Source organism: Schistocerca serialis, chromosome 4 (genome assembly GCF_023864345.2).
Source record: "Schistocerca serialis cubense isolate TAMUIC-IGC-003099 chromosome 4, iqSchSeri2.2, whole genome shotgun sequence".
Taxonomy (NCBI): domain Eukaryota; kingdom Metazoa; phylum Arthropoda; class Insecta; order Orthoptera; family Acrididae; genus Schistocerca; species Schistocerca serialis.
In genome coordinates this window covers 434,839,567-434,864,733 of record NC_064641.1, presented here as the reverse complement: position 1 = coordinate 434,864,733, position 25,167 = coordinate 434,839,567, and the positions used below count along the sequence as shown (strand labels likewise).

Genomic DNA, 25,167 nt, shown 5'->3' with positions numbered 1-25,167 from the left:
AAAGCACTCTAAACTGTCGTTTGTGACCGCGAAATGTGTGGGAATCAACGACCCAAAGGAAAGGTTGGTTTCGTTGACGCTCTTTTTTGCCACCGAGGCATTTTAGTATAAATACTAAGCGGTGGCATGTCTGAAATCTTTTCCTCGGCCACCCGTAGAAAATAGAGTGCTTTCAACGCTTGGCTTAGCGGTTCTGACCTCCATCGTAGAGGCTTTACGAGAGGAGTGTAATTATGTGTATGAAAGGTATGACGACCTTCCCAACGTTTGAAACGTCCATGGTGGCATTGGGCAGAATTGTGGTGAAATTTGGTGTTACTGTGACATTACTAATCAGCCTTAAACCTCACATGAACTTCTAAGCTCCGACCTTGTTTCTCTCATGTATCGACGACTTTGGAGTGTATCCGTGTAGCCGTGCTCGAGAGTGACGTCGTATGGTGCCGCGTTGTTGTACTACTACAGAGGAAGGTTTTAGGCACATTGGAGTCAAGTTTCAAACTTCTGTGTTGCTGTCGGAGTCAGTTACGGGGTTTCGAAAAGTGACCCTTTAATTATGTGGCATAGTGTATTTTCTGGTGCTTTAGATACTCTACATTCATCTGATCAACCATTTTTATCTTCCTTACACTTCACTGACCACTTTTCTATCTAGTTTGAGCCATTATATTTACATTTTCCTATTTTGTTTCTACCTACCTCATTCATACTTTTGACATTCCTCACTCTGACTAGTAGAAAGTTATTCTTATTTAGTTTTTCCCATTTTCATCTTATGCTCACCTCTCCCATGGTAGTCTCCTCCCAGACGTCCAAATCGGGTTTAATGTGAGAGAACTTCAAGATACTTCTTTCAGTTACAGAACATATTTTCTTTGTACTGACATTATGTGTCTTTAGTGCAGTGTTTCTCATTGCCTTCTGCACACTCGTCCCGTTGTTTATTGCTGATTCTTCTCCATACAGGAGCAGTTTTCTATGTGAAGGGAGAGTGCGTCCTCCGAACTTCTGAACTTCTCGACATATTTTGACAATGCGTGAGCAAATAGTAAGTGACTATTTTAATCGATAGTCTAGGGCCGCCTATACTGATGAAATGTATTGAAGGCATCTGCCCCTTGACTGAGGTAAACATACTAAAATTTTAGAGAAAACAAGGAATGGACAACATTTTTAACTTACTCCTTAGACAACACTGCCAGATGGCAAAATATGTAACTGTAATATATTTTCTTTTTTTCGATAATGCGCATGAGGTATTTTTGATATCTAGTCTTTTATGCTTGTAGAGGTCCGTTTATTTCACTATAGTCACACCCCGCTGGTTGTAAGGCTGAGGGGTTCCCAGTTGAAAATACTTGAGATGCGATTATCGATTTTTCTATTCGACTTTGTTCCAAATTTCAAAATTCTTGCATTCTTCAAACCGTAGATACAAATATTACCCAAAAAAATGGCATTTTCCATCAAACACATGAAACTTCTGTAGCCAGTGTTACACTGTTTCATTGTCGTTACAGGACAGCATCACGAAATCACCAAAAGATGTTTTAATGTGTATTTGTCGAAAACTGCCAACGATCTTCAAGTCACAGATACCATTACAGCGGGATAAAGGGAGGATCCGTTTGCGTCAGTTCTATAGTTATTGTCAGCACTTGTGACAGATAACGAAACTGATAATAAGTACGTATTTGATGTAGTGGTGTCCTTGACTAGGAGATGGTTTCTGGATGTCGGTAAATGCAGACAGATGAGGGCAGGTTTTGTTAGCCTCGCGAAGCCGATCATTAAATAAGTGAAGCTTAATTGTAAGTCCAAACATCAGTTGAAGTCACAACCAGTACAAGAGCTATACAGAGTTATTCATAAGACCTCCAGCACTTGGGAAGATGACAGGGCGAAAACTACTAGACATACTGAAAAAGACACATGTTAGTGGATAAATCATTTCTTCAAGTTTCGATTCGTAATACGCGCTGCGGCTTGCCGGTAGTTGTAGAACACAGTCGTCAGCACTGTGGACTTAGATTTGTGTGGGCGGCCGTCCAAATATGCGTCAAGCCATCAACACTGAGTGCTTCCATTATTTTTCTAAACCGCCTCAAACAAATGTCGAGAAGGTTCCTATGAAAGAACGCAGCTGACTTCCATCCCTATATTTACTCAACCCGAGCTTCTGCTCCCTCCTAACAGCCTCGTCAAAGGTGAGATACTCGCTGTTACGTGAAGATCCGTTTACACCTACCGAAAATTGATGCGTGACGAGAACTAAAAAATAATGACGAAGATATCGCAGCTACTAAAGCGGCTTTCGCTGCAAACAGGTATTGTGAAGAATTCCCTCTCACAGGTGTCCATTTCACAAAAAGGAGACACTCCTACGTTATATGGTTAGCACCACTGGATCTCTGACATACGTAAATAGGCAACAGATCTTTCACGTTTACGAACTTCGAAAGTGAGCTAGTGCGCTTATAACAAGAAGCATTCGGCCAGTTTTGATGCATGAAGTATCTCCGTCTTCGTATTCGAGATGGTGTGCTTATTCTTAGCTGCAAAGATGCTCATCCACTTCTTTGATAGAGGAATATCTATTTAGACACACTCTGATGTTTTATGTTTTAAGTGGTAAAGAGTATTTTGTACGAGGTGGACCGTGTTGCGATGAGATGCAGCAAGCTGCAACCATAGTTAACCCGTTCATGAAGAACCTTTAGATATTGTCTAGGGAGCTACTTCAGCAAAGACAAGTCGTTTTCATAGCTTCATCAACGACAGATTTGATGTCTTACCTCGGTAGCATTAATAACCGGAAGTTGACAGTAGGGGCGGAAACAGACGGTTCTTTTGCCTTCCATGACCTCATCGTCCGCGAAAACGAGTTACAGTGGGTATAGGAAACCCACTCACTGTATTCGCACGCATTTATTCACCGCCACCAGGCCAATAAGGATACGTTTATAAGAACCTTTATTCTTCCAGCGGACGCCGTAAGCTTCCCACCGCCAGCTGCAAAGATATTTCAGTGAAAATGACTGTAATGACCAACAACATCGCGAGCTGTGTTTGGATGTATCCGGAAGCGGAGTACTGCTCACGAGGCGACTAAAATGCTTCCGGTTTTGTCATTATATGGAACAATAACTGTCTCCTTAAGAGACATAGTACCAAGTACTCTAGCCCTCACCTAAGGCATTCCAGAGAAATCCTCTAACGCATAACATATGCCTCAGATCTGACGGCATGGTGAAACATTTGTGCCCAGCGACTGTTTTTATTTCAAGTACTAAAGAGTATAGAGGTAAATCGCATGTATTGTTTATTGCATATCCAGATTTTGGACACTGTGTGGCCATCTTCAGGGCAATAAATATACGTTAAAAAAGTGAGACCACTTACATATAAGTACCGACTCATCTACTCGTGTCAAAAGTTTTAACTTACATTTGCTGCTCTGAAGATGATCTCATAGCAAACCGATAGACAGTAAAAAATATTTGTGATTGATTGCTGTTGCCTTTACTACTTGATATGCCTCAGCGACGCTGCCATTTACAAAACACTGTGTGAGTGAGGGTGAACACTTGTACTGCGGGTATAGTGTGTGCACGACAGAACGACGCCATATTGAATAAGAAAGGTAAGTGCCACTACTTTTTTCAGAGGAAAGGCGGGAGCTGAACGTCGTTTGCAAAATGGACATGAGCTTATGTCCAACGACTCCTGTATCACCATGAGGGATGATTTCTGGTATACAAAATAGTATAGATTATAAGACATAAAAATCTCTAATGAGACTCTCCCTAAAAATGGAGTCTGCTACTTAGTACAGCGTGGACCCTGTCCTTCAGAAGGATAATGCGGGGAGAGTGGAGATGGGACGAACATAGCATAATGCGGGGATAGTGGAGATGGAACGAACATACTGCGATATATCGCGATTGACTAAGCAACAGTGACGTTACATCCAGTACCATGGTTATACATATTCATAAACGACTCCGGAATTTCAGAAGATTACAAGACATACTAAAAAATGGGACATCTAGTTTAGAAGTGTAATAGGCGCTGTGTAGTATAGCACACCACTAAAGGGTAGACATGTCAGAACACTTAGACAAATCATCTGCTTCGTGTTGTTCGTGATTGCATTTAGGCGACCCAATGAAGATTTTTCATACGAGCCACTGTCATTATAGCTTCATGGCCTACAGCAACAGAGTCTTCAGTACATTACTGTAACAGCAATTAGAACAAAACACCGAAATGATAGAACTCTGACTCACATGTGAGATGTACATTGCATCCACATATTAATGGTTACCATGACACAAGTATGTCCATCTTGAGACTCTGTAATCTGAATTAAAGGCTTGGAGATATGCGCTGTCCGCTAATATGTGGCCATTCTTAGTAAGTCTTGTACTTTTCACTCAATCATTTTATGAAACCCCAGAGAGCTTACGAACAATCCTGTGTGAGGCCAGCAACTACATGGCAGTCATTTACCACATTACAAAGTCTTAAAACATTTATAATTTACACTTGGACAGACTTCGTCTCTAAATAACACAAATACACTGCTCTATCGACTGAATACTGCTCTTTCATTAACACAGATATGAAGGAATGACTGATGAACAACACTAGAAATACTACCTCTACACTCGCTACCATTTGGTAAAATACATTAAATCTGAGCAAACTGTCTTGCTGTTCTTGTATGTGGCTTTCCCTCATTTCTGCCCCTACAAATTAAGTTCACACACATACACACAAGACACATGTAAGTATAGATACAAATATAGTGTTACAATAATATTTGTGCAACTAATCCTGTAGTTAAAATATGTCACGTTTCGGTTTGGCGGATTTGTGCGTTTTATTGATGATGGTGTTAATCTTTGTATGTAAAATAACGAGTCCTTGAACTGTTATGAATTCACTGAGCCTCCTGAGCGATCTGTGCGTGAACAGTGAGGGCTGAATAGAGGCTGTAATATCAACTGGCTAACGCAAAACTGCTGCTGTTGCGTTGTCGTTCTATAGCCAGGGGCTGTTTGCGTATGTCGGCAGGGCGTTGCAATTGGATTAATCGCCAAAGCAAAATTAAAGTGCGAAGATGCAGTAGGTAGCCACCAGCGCGAAGGAGTCACTAGCTAATGCAAAATTGCTGCTGTTGTATTGTCGCTCTACAGTCAGTTGCTGTTTGTATATATCGGTTGAGCATTGCTATTGCATGAATCGCCAAACAAAATTAAAATACGAAGTTACAGTAAGTAGCTATCGGCGCAAAAGGATTCAGTTTGTCTCTTTGAAGGCCAGGCCACCGGCGATGACAACACTGCCTGGAACTTACGTCGCCGTGGCACGCGAACGGCCGACTGCTTCCTCAGCCCCTGAATTATGTGCAAATGCAAATTCTCCAGACACTGAAATTCCGATGGATGTCAGTGCCGTCATAGCTGACGACCTACAAGAGTCCCACCAACCTACGAAAACAGTTGAAGTTCCACCGAAAGAGGCACCTGCAACTGTTAAGGCAGCAGATCCGCCGGAAGTTGAAGACCGACACACCTTGCAGGAAAGCGAAACTAACTTGGATACTGAGAAAAGTCCGTCGAGAGGCAATTCTCCCAAAAAAAAAAAAAAAAAGAAACGCCAGCTGGCGCGCAAAGGGGCAGAGGAGACAGCTCCTACACTCCGACAAAAAGCAAAGGAAATAGGTAGTAGCTTAAGCCAACAGATGGCTGGCAACACGAAAGCGACACCAGTTTCTGAGGAGCGTTCCCCTTCTGCGCTGGAAAAACGGGACGTCCAAGGAAAGCTAACAAAGAAAGCATCCACCCACCCCCCAGAAACGAGTCACTCTCCTGAAGATTCACTCGTCCAACCCACGACGACAACGTCATCCAACTGGGCAGACGAAAGCGATCGTAACAATGCGGATGAAGAAATGACAGAAGTTTCAGAAACTAAAACAGATTGTACTCCATCCCCAAAGGTGGCTGATTTCTTCAAAGAAGACGTCTCCGTGAACGAACTTTCTAAAGACCAAGGACACACCACTGAAACATTTGCTACCGGTGAATATTATTAAAATGAGTTTTAAAGCTGACGATTGCGAGACAAAACGGAAGAACGTTGTTTAAAGTTTGATCAAGTAGAACGAACAATGTCTGACATACAAGAGTACAAGATCGGTACAGTAAACCTTAATAAGATTCATAGTTCCTTTAAATTACAGAACTTAAAAGATTTTATATATGCTTCTGACAGTGACATTATCCTTTTAGAAGAAGTAACAGACATTGAGCTCGGTAACGTACCTGGCTTCAACGCCATTATAAACCCAGGGCATGGAATGGAAATGGGCACAGCTCTGCTCGCAAAGTAGGGCATAGTACTCCAAGATGTGTTAAAACTACCAAACAGTAAAGGAATAGCGGCCACAATAAACAAAATACGAGTCATTAACGTATATGCCCCTTCAGGATCCAGCAACAGGCACCGCAGAGCGGAGTTCTTTAAAGAAGAAATTGTCTCACTACTTGGAACTCTATATGAACACCTTATCCTGGGAGGAGATTTTAACTGAGTTTTGAATGCCAAAGACCAAACTCCCAATTTCAACAAGTGTAGTGAACTAGAACGTATAGTTAATGACCTAAGACTAATAGACTCATGGGAGCATATGCACGGTGCCACCCCTGGCTTCATCCACACCACAAGTCACTCGGCGAGCCGTCTAGACAGGATATATGTAACTCATAATTTGAAACATCACATTTTGCAGTCAGAAATATGGCCTACCGTTTTCTCGGATCATGCTGCGTACATATGCAAATCAATCTGACGAAACAAGGGACCTACCGAGGTAGAGTCACATGGAAGCTCAACGTGTCACATCTGGAAGACCAAGCTTGTCAGGAGGCATTTTACAAGTTATGGAGAGAGTGTGAAAGCAAATTTAGCTCGTACAACTCTGGCACTGACTGGTCGCTGAAACATGCCAACCCTAAAATACGGAGGTTTTTCATAAATTACTCAAAAGACAAAAACTTTTGGTACAAATCAACTATAGAATTCTACTTTCAGTGTCTAAGGGATTTGTACAAGTCCGATGCAACAGTTGTGGACAACTACGAAAGAATTAACAAAATTAAAGCAAAAATTTTGGCTCTTCGGCGTAAACAGCTGGAAGGCTACCAAATACTCTCGCATTCCCAGAACATAGCACAGCACGAGGCCACTTCCATTTATCAGGTCATTCGTGAAAGCAAAAGGCCGTCTCGCAAGATATTCTCTGAAATAACAACTGATGATGGAAGGAAACTGACGAAGCAAAGAGAGATTAAAGAGGCAATCGTACAGTATTTTGAATCCTTAATGTCTAGTCAACCAGTTGACGAACAGCTTCAAGACGAGTTAATGATCAACCTCCAGGGCAAAGTATGCCACGCGGAAGCACAAACTCTCATCTCGGAAGTGACTGAAGATGATGTCGAAGAAGCTATATATGGAAGCATGAAAAATAAGGCTCCAGGGGCAGACGGAATTCCGGCAGAATTTTATCGCAAATTTAGTGACCTCGTAAAAGCCAAGTTAACTCTCATCTACAACGAACTACTAAACCCTGAAAATGACATCCCGAAAGAATTTCGTGAGGGACTCGTAGTGTTAGTGCCAAAAACCACCAACACGAAAACTGTAAGCGCTCTGAGGCCAATTACGCTTTTAAACAGCACATAGTATTAGGAAACTCGATGAAGTTCAGAAAGTAATAGTGGCAAATGTATATATCACATCCAAAGTTAATTACGTAGCACAAGTTCTGCCACCACCTGCGCCTTTGTCGAAAAGTATCGCATCTGCACTAGGACATTTTGTCAGCCGCGGTCATATTTTCAAAGTCAAATATGACATTCTGATGCTCCCTACGAAATGCGGTGGGTTAAATCTCACCGATATCAGCAAAAAAGCGCAAGCCTTATACCTTTCAACCACACACAAACAATGGAAGGAACCACGTGGCACCCTTGCTGCACATTTGTTAAATGAAATAGCTCCTGCTGATATCAGTGTACCTATAAATGTCCAACACATACCCAACGGACTATACCCCTTGAAATACTTTTTAGCGCAATACAGCTACATACAGGCAAGGATCCCTGAAAAAGACATCATGAAAGTGAAAGAACTTTACAATAACTTGATGAAAGACAAACCCAGAATCGACGTAGAACAAAAGTATCCGTTTTATAACTAGGGAACAATATGGCAAAATATTCACTGCCGGAACCTGCCAACGTATGTTATGTCGACCTGGTACTATGCTGTAAACAGGAAAATTACGACGAACTCTAAACTGCACTCTATTCGATTGGCCGAGTCACCGCTATGTACATTATGTAATATACCAGATACCGAATAGCATAGATTGTTGTGTGACAAGGTAAAAGGCAAATGGCTCTACATAAGACAAAAGACAGCGAGCGTCAGCAGAGCTACACCCAACGCCGAAGCATTTCGTATATTAGACGAATGCTTTATGGTACAAGGTTGTACTTCACGTAGCAAGAGGAGGATATCCAACAGCAAGTAATCAGAGAAGATCATAAATATAAACCAGTTAAGCCAATATGTACATATTACTTTGTTTTGAGGGAAGCATACGACACAGTGATGAAACTGGTATCTACCCTTTATTTAGTTTCTTTCTTTCACTCCTTCTTTTCACAGGAAGACATATTTAAGTTATTTATGTGTAAAACCAAGCAGCAGAAGCCTACTTTAATTCATTACCTTTCTGAAAAAGAGAATTTTACGTTTCCATAACAATTACGTGAATGCCTTAACAATGGAATTTACATTTATTTTTATTCAAGCCATGTTGCAAACAAAGGCAGCAGAAGCGGCATACTTAGTTTGTCGGTCAGAAGAAGCGCGTTTCTACATCATCAAGTTACATTCTCTCTCAAAGGCGGAGAAGCCGGGCCGAGAAGGCAAAAACTGGCGAGCGTAAAGGACGGGTTGAAGGGGAGGAAGAAGACCCAAAAAAAGAGTTGGTAGAGCACTTGCCCGCGAAAGACAAAGGTCCCGAGTTCGAGTCTCGGCCCGGCACACAGTTTTAATCTGCCAGGAAGTTTCGTATCAGCGCACACTCCACTGCAGATTGGAAATCTCATTCTGGAAACATCCCCAAGGCTGTGGCTAATCCATGTCTCCACAATATCCTTTCTTTCAGGAGCGCTAAATCGGCAAGGTTCGCAGGAGAACTTCTGTAAAGTTTGGAAGGTACGAGACGAGGTACTGGCAGAAGTAGAGCTGTGAGGACGGGGTGTGAGTCGTGTTTGGGTTGCTCACTTGGTAGAGCACTTGCCCTCGAAAGGCAAAAGTCCCGAGTTCGAGTCTCAGCCCGGCACACAGTTTTAATCTGCCAGGAAGTTTCATACTTATGTGTGATCCGCACCCCTCTCCCCTTGTCTCCCACGTGTGTACCAATCAAAATTTGCTAAAATGGAATGGTGACATAGTTCTACCTGCCCATTGGGGATAAACTTAGGAATAATTGTAGGGTGTGCCATTATTTCCATATATAAAATTTTTATATTTTTGGAAACATTGGTACTGGAATGTGCTGCATCACGTAGGTGTGTACTGAGCGCGATTTTCGAGTTCTTGCTACCAGAGTCTTCTTTAAATCTAAAATTAAAACATTTCCCCGTCTGACCAACATATCTTACTGGACAACAGTAGCAAGAAATTCCATACGCACCTGTACCATTCAAGAAGTCAATCCCTGACCTCCTTTTGTGCCTCGAGCAGCCAACAAGTATCTTAAGTATCAAACCAGCGTGGGTAACCTTCTCTGCATGCTATCCTTTGTGAACTCCTTCAAAAATTCTACCAAGACCTAGTTAGCGTTAATCAGAGTTGGTGTTATTCATTATTTTTCAGATTTGTTTTAACAATTCCTCTAATAATGTTGTTAAAAACTCAGCATTATATCCGTTGAAATGGTATTAGTATTGGTATGTATTTTCAGTTCCATTTCAAAGGCTTCATGGCTAAGTGGAACACTATGCAACCTGTGAAATAACGAACTGAAGTCAGTAATCTTATAAGAAAACGGATGGTTCGAATCAAGTCAATAGTGATCTCTTTGCCACTAGGGGCTTTCAATAAGTAATCCAACACATTTTCTTCTGAAGGCCGTTGGTTTCATTCAGCGTTACAATACACAACATTATTCCTCACTGTTCTGGATACAAAACTTATTTTTCAACATAGTCCCCGTTCAATGGGAAGGGCAACTTACTGGGAGGACCTGCATGCTCTCATGGTACCACTCTATTGATGTCGGTGCCAAAGCCTTGCTGCATCAGCAACTTCCCAATCATCCAAATACTACTTCCGGTGGATTCCATCCTTAATTGAGCCAAACGGATGGAATTTGCATGGTACGAGATCTGAAAGGTAGTGTGCATGGGGAAGGGCATTCCAGTGTAGCTTTGTCAGCCCCTGTAGGCTGCGAGTCTTCTGTCAGGCTTTGCGCTGCCATGTAGAAGGAGAAGCTGGTTTGTATTTTTGTGGCGACGAGCACGTTGAAGCCCCTTCTTCAATTTTCTGGGAGTAGCACAATACACTTTTCAGTTGATCATTGCATCATGATGGGGGACATCACACAGCAATCCCTTCAGTCACAGAAGACCGTCTCTATGATATTCCCGGCTGAGAGTGCGGGTTTGAACTTATTCTTCGGAAGAAAGATGGTGAGGCGCCACTCCATGAATTGTCGTTTTGTTTCCCGTTCGAATTGGTGAACCAATGCTTCATCGCCTGTGACGGTGAGCCTCGTAACGAGCAAGCAATTGCGCACAGATGGTCCTTCGTTGCTCGTTATGATATTCTGTTACGTGGTGAGGAACTTAGCGGGTACACACCTTTGAGTACTCCAACTCGTGGACGAGTTTGGCAGCATATCAGAGATGTCAAGTTGTGCAGCGAGGTGTTTACTTGTAGCCGACGATTACGTCGAATGAGAGCGTCCGCACATTCCAATATTGTAGTGGTCACAATTGTGGACGGCTGGCCGGCACGCGGGAGAAAGACAGATCTGCGCGACTTTGTTGCGATGGTGACAGACGCCTCGCCCAACGACTCACCGAGCTTTTGTTCGCCGTCAAGTCTCCGTAGGTATGCAGGCGGGAGAACAGTTTTGCTCGATCTTGTTGTGACAGACACCTGGCCAAATACTACCTGTGCTTTTGTTCAGTGCCAGACCTTCGTAGACACTCTGCAAGCGCCTATGAATATCTGTGATGCTCTGGTTTCCCGCCAAAATAATCTCCTTGACAGCTCTCTGCTTGAGACGCTCGTCCATTACAAGACGCTATTTTGAAGGCGACGTGTAGTGCCACCACAAATCAGAACTTCATGAAACTATATGGGCTAAAGAGGGAATGTTCCACAAGAAATTCCCCATTTTCTTCAAACAAATTAGGCTTGCAGCTAGTATAGAAACCACATTCAAATTATATGACTGAAAGGCCAGTAGTTGAGAAAGAAGTTGGCGTGGAGAGTAACACATCTACTCTGTCATTCGGTCTCTACATTGAGCTAAACTTGCCTTGTAGTCCATGGGTACGTCTGCAAGTAGTGATCAAAACATTGTGGGTGTCGAGTTGTATCCCAGTCATTGTTGAAAGTTTAACAAAAATCATCAGCAATGCTGGTCGAAGACATCTGTTATAAGGAATCGTCTTCGGTCTTCCATCACCCTTGTCAAAGAGGACCGAAGAGCTGACAGAGTTTAAGGGCCACTTCTTGGTACTGGAAACTGATGTTACCAAGAGGAGATATGATAAGATTCAAGCTGGATTACATTGTGGTCAGACGTAGACTCCGAAATCAGACAGTGCATTGTAAGACGTATCCAGGAGCAGAAGTAGACTCTAACCGCAATTTGTAACGTAGAAGACTAAATTCAAGTTCAAGAGAATCGTTTAGAAGAAGTAAAGCGAAAATAATAGGGATACTAAAATATTGAAAAATCACGAGAAGCGTCTGAAGTACTCTATAGCCGTAGATACTGCGGTAATAAATACCGAAATAGGCAGTTCACTTGAAGACGAATGGACATTAGAAAAAGAGATATCACGGAAGTTGGACGTATAAGTGATAGGAAGGTAACTGAGAGGAAAGCTCGGGTAACAGAAGAAATACACCAACTCATCGACGGAAGTAGGATATACTGAAATATAGGCAGGAATGCAGCAGTATAACTCAGTTAAGACTGCAACAAATAGTAAGTAAAGGAAACCAATGGTGAAATGGCTACAGGTAAAACGAAAAGTTCGAAAAAGGAATGATCGCCGGAAGAACACATTCGAAATATAGAAAATAAGGAACCAGTCATCAATGAAATTAAAAGCAAGTGCGTCAACATTAAGAGTGCAATGAGAACTCTATTTTTTAATGCAAAGAAGAGAGCAGATAGTGGAAACTAGAATGGAAAAGATGTCAGTTTGACATTAGGAAAGGTAAAGATAGGAGAGCGGCAATTCCTACGTTGCGTTTGTTAACAGAAGCAGTGGTTAAACAAATCGTGACACAGTCATAAAATTTGTTGACTTAGAATACGAGGTGAAAGGATATCAATGCTAATATTCGCTGATGAGAATGCAGTTCTCAGTGAAAGGGAGGAAGTTTTAAAGGATGTCTTGAATAAACAGTGTAATGAGCATACACTATAGATAGATAGTAAATCCATGAAGACAAAAGTAAAATAAGGAGCACTAGAAAGGAGATTAGCGACAAACTCTACATCAAATTTGATGGCAACGAAGTAGAAAAAGTGAAAGACTTTCGGTATTTTGGATGCAAAATAACAAGTGATGCGCGAAGCAAGGAGGACAGCCTAGCAAAGGCATTCCTGGTCAGGGGATGTCTACTAGTAATCAAAGATAGTCCTCAATTTAAGGAAGAAATTTTTAGGATGTACTTATCGAGCTGCCGGCCGCGGTGGCCGAGCGGTTCTAGGCGCTACAGTCTGAAACCGCGTGACCGCTACGGTCGCAGATTCGAATCCCGCCTCGGGCATGGATGTGTGTGATGTCCTTAGGTTAGTTAGGTTGAAGTAGTTCTAGGTTCTAGGGGACTGATGACCTCAGAAGTTAAGTCCCATAGTGCTCAGAGTCATTTGAACCATTTTTGAACTTATCGAGCACAGCATTGTATGAAAGTGAAACATGAATTGTGGGAGAACAAAAACAAAATAGAATTGAAGGTTTTCAAATGTGGTGCTACGGAGGGATTTTAAGAATTAGGTGGATTAATAAGATCAGGAACGAGCAGATTTTCCACGTAACTGGCGAAGAAAGGTACACATGGAAAAGACTGGAAGAAGGGACCAGATGAACGAACTTGTATCAATACACTAAAGAACAACTGTCGCGGTACTAGAGGGAGTGGTAGAGGAAGAAAACTCCATGTAAAGACAGAAACTGGGATCCATCAGGCACACTATTGAGAATGAAAAGTGGAGATGTTACTGTGACATGCAGAAGTTGACAAAATAGAGGTATCGTGGCAGACCACATCAAGCTCGTAAAAATACTTATGACTAATAAAAAGAAAAAGGGTTCAGCAAGCAGTGAGACAAATTAGGGAGAAATTTGGAAAGAAGAATTAAAGCTCAGGATGGAGAGATAATAACTTTAAATTTTTTCCATGCTATTACATGGCAAAGGACTGATAATATCAGTGATGGAACGAATATTTTATTGAAAAATGTTACAAGATGCATAAAACAAAAACGAATGAATGATAACGCAATATAGGAAACACAAATCTTGCGATGCTGAGGAGATTACACACTAATAGTAGTACATGGGTTCACTCGGGACACAAAACTAACTAACGAAAGCGAAGCAACCAAGATATAATATACAGACTAGCAACAGCATGAGAAAGATTTTTCTTAAAAGAAAATATTGTAATATCACATATAAATTTACCTATTGGAATGTTCACTGTCTGCCAATCCGCCAAAAAAAAAAAAAAAAAAAAAAAAAAATTGAAGCAACTAGAAGGCATGGTATGATGATAAACTAACTTCCTACTCATGCACAGATGGGCAAAAGATAAATGATCAGAGTTGCAATTTGTCGTAACAACTTGAACAGCCACCAAGTGTGTTAGTTTTGTTCGTATTTATTATTGTTTCCAGGTTCCGTGTATGCACAAGCGTGAACAGCGTAGCATGTTGAGTCATTACTGTGAAAGACACGTAGAGGCTGCATACGCTTGTAAGACAGTTTAGTCAGCGGGTAACAGAGTTTGAAAATAGGTGCCATTGGTGGGCTCCATTTAGTCGGCTGGTCCAATCGTAGAATACCTTGATTTGAGGGAGATTTGGATGTAATCGTGTGCTGACGTAGGACTGTATCACAACGTGAGGTCACTGTCTGCCAATCCGCCAAAAAAAAAAAAAAAAAAAAAAAAAAATTGAAGCAACTAGAAGGCATGGTATGATGATAAACTAACTTCCTACTCATGCACAGATGGGCAAAAGATAAATGATCAGAGTTGCAATTTGTCGTAACAACTTGAACAGCCACCAAGTGTGTTAGTTTTGTTCGTATTTATTATTGTTTCCAGGTTCCGTGTATGCACAAGCGTGAACAGCGTAGCATGTTGAGTCATTACTGTGAAAGACACGTAGAGGCTGCATACGCTTGTAAGACAGTTTAGTCAGCGGGTAACAGAGTTTGAAAATAGGTGCCATTGGTGGGCTCCATTTAGTCGGCTGGTCCAATCGTAGAATACCTTGATTTGAGGGAGATTTGGATGTAATCGTGTGCTGACGTAGGACTGTATCACAACGTGAGGTCAGACTGACTCATCATCAACATTTCATTCCACCACATGTGACCACCACATGAGTGGGAGCGGGATCGCTTCATAGTGGACCAAGCACACTGAAACAGAAGTGGTGTCAGTAGATTTGTTTTCTGGTTTCATATTCCTTTATTGTGGCTGAGGCATCGACTTGTCTTCCTCATGGGTAGGCGTGGCATCCCACAATGCTGACAAAGCGTAGCATGCCCGAGCATTGGCGTAACACCACTGCTTCCGTCAGCGAATTCGTCCGAGCTCAGGAGTGGCGTATGTCTCCAGTGCTGTGACTCTAAGAGCACTGTGGCCAGTGCGTTATGACCTAGGACTCGGCAGGCCCCGTGGCGGCGGTAGCTCTGTGCCTTATGTTCAGGGCTCTAATATGACGTCGAATTGAAGATTCTTTACAGCATTCCAGACGGCATCTCAAGTGTCACAGCCATGTGACGATAGTGCTGCAATATTACTCAAGAACATTTCAATACAAAAGTAACTAGGTATTTACAATTCACGGGCCTCACTATTTTTGGCTTTGCTATGCCTTGCAGCATGTATATTGAACACTTCTGCAGTTGCTGGTATCTAAAGGCTTCTGCCTTGTTCCGCTTAGATGTTGCTGTGTCAACTATTTTCATATCTCGCCTGGATGGCCCCCTCGCAACATTCAGTGGCTGTGTTGTATTTTATAAGGCGTAACATCTGCGCTCTCATGTGGCTATCTCAGCTGTGATATACTTCGTACTTTGCACGTTTCTAACGGAATACAGTCGGGGTAACGCCTTCACATCTGTGTGTGGCATCCAAGATCAAGTAATGGACGCGCTGCCTCATTCAGTGTCATCCTACACCAATGGTTGGCAGCCGGATTAGAGAATTATCATGCCATGCCGGCCTTGTGGCCGAGCGGTTCTAGGCGCTTCAGTACGGAACCGCGCTGCTGCTACGGTCGCAGGTTCGAATCCTGCCTTGGGCATGAATGTGTGTTAGTTAGGTTTAAGTAGTTCTATGTTCTAGGGGACTGATGACCTCAGAAGTTAAGTCCCATAGGGCTCAGAGCCATTTGAACCAATTATCATGCCATGCATAGACTACCATTAACACCACAACACAAATGGCTGAGATTGGAGTGGTGTTATGGACTACTGATAACTGCTATCACATCGTGTTCAGTGATGAATTGAGGTTGTGCACTACCTAGAATGATCGTCTTCTTGTGTAGCGAGAGAGAGGTCCCATTCTTCCAGAGACACAGTACTCTTGGTATAATGGTGTGGGGAGCTATCGAGTATGATTTTAGGTCGCAGCTGGTACTGACGGCATAGCGGTACATCATGGACACCTTGAATTATCTTGTTTTACCTCTCCTATGTCACTATCGTGGTGTCATTTTACAATTAATAATGCTCGTCCGTATGTAACACATGTCTCTATGAACTGTCTTCGTGATGCTGAGGTACACCTGTGGCCAGCAAGATCCATTGATTTTGTCTCCAGTAGAACACACCTGGGAACAGCTTGGACGTCAACTCCATATCAGTCCCAGGATATCAACGACCACTTAGAACAGTTTTGGGCCAGCTTACCTCAGATGACTACACAACAGCTCTGTAATGCCCATCCCTACTGAATCAGTGTATCAGTGCAGGTCAGTGACAGTGCAACGTGATAGTGATTTGTGTGCTCAAACTGCCCAAGATCTTCATAAATTTCATTATGTTTTATAATCACAATAACATCATGTACCCCTTCAACGGGTGAATTTTCATTTCCTTTCATCCTCCTTTCTGGCTACTTAACTTTTTTTGTCAGGAAATGTGTTTTATGTATGTGTATGGAGCATTCGTTGTATGGAAGTCAAACGTGGGCGGAAATATTGCTATACAAGAACTGAATACCAGGTTTTGAAATGTGGTGTTAGAGAAGATTATTGAAGATTAGAGAGGTAGATCGAGTAACTAATGAAGAGATACTGAACCGAACTGGGAAGAAAAGACCTTTATTAAACAACTTAGGCTAAATATGATACCATTCATACAGATGCATCAAGGAACAGTAAATTTGCTAACGGACGGAAGTTTGTTCTGGGGTTAAAGATCTTTGTTGGTGACCAAGAACTGAATAAGGTGAACACGTTTACACCTCCAAAACTAACTGTAGATGATGATGATATTTGGTTTGTGAGGTGCTTAACTGAGCGGTCATCAGCACCCGTAAAAAGACCCAATTTTTACACAGTCCAATCTTTTTACATAATTCAATCTAGCCACTGTCACGAATGATGACGACAATGAAATGATGGGGACAACACAAACACCCAATACCTGGGCAGAAAAAATCCCCAACCTGGCCGGTAATCGAACCCGGGACCCTGTGGTCCTGAGACAGCAACACTAGTTACTAGAACACGAGCTGTGGACTTAGTAGATATGGGGTAATATGGAGAATGGCATCACATTTGTATTCATACTAAAGAATACAAGAAAATAGGAAGATTTTGACGATGCTTTGTACAGAATGACTTGCTGAAAGATCAATCGTGTCTGCTTATAAGTAAAGCCACCACATCTAGTCTTGTCTCTATGTGCTTTGGGGCGAGCTACTTTGTTTTCATAACCTCAACTAATGCCTTAGATTTACGTTTATTATCGTTGTAGGGATTGATATTTGGTATTAGTAGCATGGGAAGGTATTTTTCCAACCTGTAGATAGGACACACAATTGATTCGCCGCACTTTTGAAAGCAGTTTGGAGATTGGCAAAGTAAATTAGTAACGACGTGCATACGGGGAAGAATGCTGAGTGACAAGATAAGCGGAAGCTCATCGTACCCTTGGGATACTATAAGGTCTGAGCAAAAACTCTTCAGTGTTGGTCACCAAGAGCCTGCACTGTGACAATAATGGTAAAGCAAAATTATTTGAAATTACACTTATACTAGTGTCACGAGAGTAAGCAAATATTAAAATTGCAAGCAACTACCATTGTTTGGAACTAAGAATTGCGTAGGAATATCTTGCTAGCAACCTTTTTATATTCACATTGATGATGCTTTCCGGAAACTTGGATCCGCGGTGTCATTATATGTAGACACCAACTGTATGTACAAGTTGTATGTTAAAACGTTCATGATAACTTCTCCTACATCTAGAGGATGTTCAGTTTTCCTTAGACACCGCACGGCACTGCTGGTCAGTTAGCCTTTCATATCGTGTAAATTTCTTGAGTTTCTTATCATCATATAAGGGCTAGGACACGTCCATGAATTTTACGTTGGAAAATTTGGTACTGTGTTGTTCTTGTTGTGGTCTTTAGTCCGAAGACAGGATTGATGCCTCTTCATCTCTCAATAACTGCAATCTACTTCCTTCTGAATTTGTTTATTGTATTCATCTCTTGATCTCCCTCTATGATTTTTGCCTCCCACACTTTCCTCCAGTACTAAACTGATGATCCACTGATGTCTCAGAATGTGTCCTATCAACCGATCCTCTCTTTTAGTCAAGTTGTGCCATAAATTTGTCTCGCTAATTCTATTCAGTTTCTCCTCATTACTCATCTTAATGTACAGGGTGACAGAATAACGGGAATGTTTGAAATGAGTAGTGGCAGACATGGGCAGGTGGCAGCACTGCGGGTTCGATTACAGCGAGTAAACAGTCCGCCATTTCAGTAATGATGGATCAGTGTAACGGACAACAGCTTGTGGTAGCCACAAAAATGTTTTATAAAAACAATGATAGTTTGGTAGCGGTGAAGAGAGGGTTTTGACGATTTTATAATTTAGGACGTCATGATGCCGTTATGTTGAAACACGCGATAAAATGATGGATTAATAAGTTGTAGAGATTGGATCTGCCTTCAAGAAGAAACCAACAGGACGATCAAGAAGTGTGCGTTCTCCAGCAAACATTGATGTTGTACGCGAGTCTGTCTTACGGAGCCCACGCCATTCAATTCGTAAGCAAGCAGCAGTGGATGGAATGTCCCGGGAGTGTGTTCGTAGAATTATTCATCTTGATTTGAAATTTCATCCACACAAACTACAGATGGTGCAACTATTGAAGGACAACGATTTCCTATTACGATTAGGATTCTGTGAACAAATGATAACAAAAATAAACAATGACAAAATTTCTAAACAAATTGTGGGTGTCAAATGAGGCACATTTTCATCTCACAGGTTATATGAATAAATAGAACTACCGTTACTGGGCAAACACAAACCCCAATGACGTTCATGAGCGCTCTTCACACGCTCATAAAGTGACAGTATGGTGTGGGATTATCAGACCGTATTTTTTGGTTAATGAACAGGGAAAAACAATAACTGTCAATGCCGATCGTACGTGGAGATATTACGAACTTAAGTTACAATTTCATTGAACAACTTTCCAAACGTTCAAGAAGATTCGTTTCATCAGGACGGAGCGACATCACACAGTGCACGGCAATCAATGGCACATGGGCGAGAATTATTTGGCAACCTTGTGGTTTCACGATTCGGTAACGTTCCATGGCCCCCTAAATCGCCAGATTTATTCGTTTTAGATTTTTTCTTGTGGGACTACCTCAAGAAAAAAGTCTACATGACACATCCAAGAACCTTGTGTGAGTTAAAACAGAGAATTCAGGATACTGTTCACAGTATCCCAGCTGAGATTTGCAGCGGTCAATGAGGAATCTCATCAGCAGATTTCACGCTATCTAAGGGACGTAATTTTTGAAAAATGATAAATGCCATCAATGTTTTGTAAATGACAAAGTTGTACTGTTTTAATTACTATGAATGCAATTTCTTTCCTTCACCACTTCTAGTTTTATTGGATTGTGGAAATGTTTTTCTGTGTCACCCTCTATATGTAAACGTTTCTCGCTTTTGTTTTGTGCTCGTGCACTACAAATTCAGGTACTTTTGAACCAAAAATTAAAGATATTTTTTAAATGGATCATGAATACTGCATTCACACAACTGCGATCAGCACATTTCGCCTTAACATTCGGTGTCTACCTCTACAGTAGTCGTTTGGCTCTGTTGAGAATAACTTCCTTTGTCATGGATGTCGTGTTCAATTCCAGGTTTTCTGGGAACGGGAGACGCCGTCGCACCTGGCAACGCGGGACTCAAGGACCAACAGCTGGCGCTGACCTGGGTGCAGAACAACATCGCCAGCTTCGGCGGCGATCCGCAGCGAGTCACGTTATTCGGACAAAGCGCCGGTTCGATGTCTACTTCGGTGCATTTCGTCTCACCGCTCTCCTCAGGTGAGAAGTTGTGGCATTGTTTAGCTCCACATTTACTTTACAGGGTGATCCAGAGAGAACGCCCCTTTTTCAACAGTTCACAAAAACTTTATGAACACAGGTCATCATAATTTACAAATGCAGACGCGTGAGGCTTTTGAGTTCCATGCGGTATATAGGACTCACTTCTTAAAGATCACACCACTCAGATGGGCACCACGGTTAGCGGAGCACTCATATACAGGGTGAAAAGTATTTAAAGCGATAAACTCTGGGAGGTTGTAGGGGACATCAAAATAAATATTTTTCCCTAATGTCATTTTTTCCTATGAGGAGTTTTTAAACAGGTAGAGGAAGATTTCTCTGGTCGCAAATTAATTAAACCAACAAACACTTTTAAATTTCTTATGCCCAAGAGACAACACATTTCAGTTACATTAGATTTTCGAAAATGCCTCCATTGACACGTAAACAAATGTTACACCGTTGGATCGTGTTCTGTCTGACACGGGCAAAAACCCCAGGAGTATCCTGAATTGTTCCTGCTGCTGCTACTATCCGGGCAACCAGATCCTCTTCTGATGCAACAGGAGTTGCGTAAACAGGGTTGCGCATCTAGCCCCATACGAAAAAGTCCAGAGGGGACATATCTGGGGATCGAGCAGGCCATAGTACAGGACCACCTCTGCCAATCCACGTTTCTGGGAACCGTCGGTCCAGGAAACGACGCATACGATGACCGAAATGTGCCGGGTGGAACCACATGCGTTGTCTTGTAGGGAGCGGGACGTCTTCCAGCAATTCTGGCAATGCTCTGCTGAGAAAATTATAATAGTGCCTGCCATTTAATGGCCTAGGTAGCAGATACGGCCCAATTAAACAGTCCCCATCAACACCGACCCACACATTAACGAAGAACCGCACTGATTGAAGGATCCCGCTCCACATGCTGCAAGACAAATTCCTCAAATTGCAGTGATCTTACCGTGCGACGCCGTCCCTGTCCAGGTAATCTGCTAAATGACCCGGTCTTACGCAGACGTTGGTACACAGCAGCAAAGGTCGTATGATGCGGGATCGGCGATTAGGATATTGTTGTTGATAAACCCGCTGTGCAGCTCGTCCGTACTACGTAGCGCACCAACCATATCAGTGTACTCACTCCAGGTGTATCGCTCCATTAGTAAACAGAGACAATGCACTACTACACTGGTGGACAGCAGTTGCCTACAACTGAAGAGCGTAATACGGCGTCTAACATCTGATGAGCGTAATACGGCCTCCACCGGTTTAAATAATCCTCATAGGAAAAAATGACATTAGGGGAAAATATTTGTCTTGATGTCCCCGACAACCTCCCAGACTTTGTCGGTTTAAATACTTTTCATCCTGTAGAGGAACTATCAAGCTACTAAGCGAAGTGTTCTCCAGTACAGTAATAGGAATACCGACGACTTCTTTACGGGTATTTCCCTCCAGCGCCTAGAGGTTTGAACGCCGATTTTAGAACACTCTGGACTTAAAGAACTCCCAGAGGAAGAAATATGGAGTATGGATGGTGTTTATCGTTTTTTTCAATGCCAGTTTAACTTGGACTCTGAAACCGTGACAAAGCCGGTTTCGGAAATAACCGATTTTCAGTTTTTTATTCATATTATCTGCTATAATAAGCGTAGACGTGGGACAAAGATTGAAAAACTATGACTTCCTTCGTTTCGATATACATGTAATCCAAATATTAAATGAAAGAGGGAAATAAAAGAAGAAAAAATAATCTGTCCACCGCTCATTGCTTTCCTTGAAGAGTGTTAAAAGGTGAAATACTACAGAAAATCATTAGTATTCTTCTACTGATTCTAATTGTTTCAAACTACGGTGAAGAATCTTTTTGTAATTGAGAATCATACCACTATCTGCGTATTACGAATAGGCACTGATAAAGGATGAAAACTGAGGTTGAAAAACTCTATCTTTCGCTTTAGTATTCCAGTTTTTAAGGGCTACAAGCTGATAGATGCGTGTTATGTACACACAGGTAGCCGATGAGATACTTTGTATTTTTATTGTAAACTGTGAATTTATTGTTAAGTTTTAAGTTTTCTTCTTATTTGGTGTAGCAAGTTGGTTGTGGCTCCTTCCGTTTTCAGTATTTTAAAGCAAATGAAACATTATACTTCGCTGATACAGCACTTCTTAAAATACTATAAGTCTCGGCCTCGAGCTACTCTGTAGTACAACTCACCGACGACGAGAAACTACCATTTTCTCGTCCATCAGACGGGGCTAGTTTCGCACACTGTACGTACACACATAGCATCAAACAGGCCACACCACATGGTAACAGGTACATTATCGAAAAATGTAAACTTTCACGACCGGAAATGTCACAGTTAATAAAATGTTCTGGGCTATCCGATGGTCGAATAAATTTCACATTACAACGCAATGTTTCGTCCCCATCAGCTGAGGCCATCTTCAAGGGGATCATAGCTTTGTTGACTGTCCGATTCACATCCTGGCTACAGTAAAATTCCGTTTCCGAGAGCTTCCGTACAGTGGCGTGAAGTCACTTGTTTTGAACACGCGAGCACAATTGGCCGTTGACGACTACCGTCGTCCGCTGTTGCTATCATCCCACGGTGGAATACACATCTTCCTCACCACCGGAATCCAAATTTAATTCCGTTTCACGCCCTCCTTCTTCTGCTCAAATTTCTAGGGTGTTTCGCAATTACTATGGCCTCTCTGACTAGCCTTTCATGGTAGCCGCTTGTGGCTATCAAAACGAACGTGGTGGTCTCCTGCTGCAGTTCATGTTCAGCAACAGCTAATCTGTCAGTCTCCCCTCTTTTATTATTTTCCTTGTCCTCTTTGAGTCGTTTTTTGACAGTTCTTTTTGTAGTGCTCACGTATACCTCCAACTGTAAGGAATCCATAAATTCCAGCTTTCTCCATCGGTTTGCGAGCATCCTTGGCCGATTTTAGGTGATCTAGTATCTCCTGTGTAGGTGTTTAGATTACTGCGGTATTCTGCTTTTTTTTAGGATTTTTCCTACGCAGTCAGTCATGTCCTTAATGAATGGCAGGAAAACTTTCAATTTCACCTGCGCTAGAGCACCGCTATAATCTCTACGCAGTGTTCCTAACGCTCATTTCGCATTAGTGAACGAATAATCACTCTTGCAATGCATTGGTGAGATGTTTTAATTCTGCGTCAAGCAGATTTTCCTTGCTCTGTCCGCCAATTTTTTATGATACATCGCTTTTGCTGTGGGTGGTGGTTAGAATCTCGGCGTATGTAACCATCTGTGCGCGTGGGTTTTCGGAAACCGTGTGGCACAAGCTATCATCTTCTTTCTTCAAAACTAATACATCAAGGAAATGTAATATTCCGCCTGCCTCCTCCTCCCAGGTAAACAGAATCTTCGGATTGATCCTATCAAAACGCTCCAGTTCCTCCCTGACATACGACCACAGAACAAAAGCAAAATGCGATCCATGCAGATTACAATCCATGAACTAATTGCAACAACTACAGCCATGTTTTTTTAGACATAAACATCGAATGATGAGGAGGTGTTTGGTCAACTAACTTTCAGCGATGTAAGAAAAAGTGATAGAAACCAATAAAGTGTACAGTCTATTACACTTGTAATATATTTTTCAAACACTGACAAGCTTTACACAGATCTATAATTATTCCTGAACCGTGAATTTACTTTCACCCATTTAATCACACTATGTGAGCGTGGAAGTAGTTGCCAGTGGGTAAATGATGAAAACAAATCAAATGTCTTTCAAGAAATAGAAATTTTATTCCTAAAAGCCTTTTTTTCCTTTTTTTTAGAAACAGATTTAAAATTATAATCAGAAAGCACCCTCTAAATATCAAGTTACAATTTATTCCGAGGCAGAAAGAACAATTTTTGACTGTATGTGCTTTCGGGCTGAGAACCTTGCCGCTCCCTTTTGACGCGGCCATAGTCACGACCGCTCACAACAGCCTCTGAAAGACTACACTGGTGCAAATCTACAACACACCAGATTACTTTGAACTAAAAATTTCAACAACTCACACAAGCACATAAACTATGCACCCCGTAGGAGGGATGGAAATGGTAAAAAACACTAACATTAAAAGATTAACTTGCCACCGAAGGTGCAACTCGATTTTACAAAAAACTCTTACGCTGGAAGGATGGCAACTTTATATACTAAAATGACCATTTAAATAAAACCCCATGAAACGCAGTCTTACATAAAATATACAAGGTTGTCAAACATGCTCTACATTACACACATACCGCCTCTCAAGATCATAGGCAAGATCAAAACATATTTCAGGATTTCGGCGGTTACACTTCAAGCAATAAATTCTTTAACACAGAATCCGACAAACATGACAGAGGCAGCTATTAACGTATGGCAAATTGACAGGAAGATTACCGAACAACCCGAACCGCAGTTTGCTCTAACCCGCCCCTACTCCACAAGGGAAAAACGGACCACCCAATTCATAAATAACCACCTTCCCGTGGGTGGGCAAACGGAGAAGAATAGTGGGACGACCCCATAGCAAAGCGGCTGGTGACCTCGCCAAGAAAACAAGTACAATTTAACAAGTAAATGAAACAGCATATCTCCAATCACTTAACTTCTAATAAACTGCGATTTCTGGCGAAGACCTGGCGTAGCACCCCGAAAACGCTCTCCCGAACCGTCCGCTGCCCGCCGCTTCAACGGACGCAGGAAGCCGCGCCGATCTCCCGTCTCACGGCGTCGCAGCTCGCACCAGCCAGACCGATGTCGTGGGTTGACTCCTGTTGCTCTCGTGTCGGCCGCGAAGCTACTACCCCTCGCTATACGGCGCGGCCCACTGGACTCACGTGGCGACTTCACATGCGCCGACGCTCAAGGCGGACAAGTCATCTTGTGTCTCAGTGCGCGACCCACCAACCGATCGATCCAACCACCAATGACCGTTGCCCGAGCAACTCGAGCAGACTGGCGCCCCAATGCGCA

General features: G+C 42.2%; 1 protein-coding gene across 1 annotated transcript in view; it reads left to right on the top strand.

Moving 5' to 3' along the window:
- Nucleotides 1-25,167, top strand: part of LOC126474523 (cholinesterase-like) — an 88,374-nt gene that overhangs the window by 16,526 nt on the left and 46,681 nt on the right. Inside the window, exon 4 of the mRNA XM_050101994.1 lies at nt 19,981-20,166. Within this exon, the coding sequence (XP_049957951.1) occupies nt 19,981-20,166 (186 nt within the window). The remainder of the gene's footprint in view (nt 1-19,980; nt 20,167-25,167) is intronic.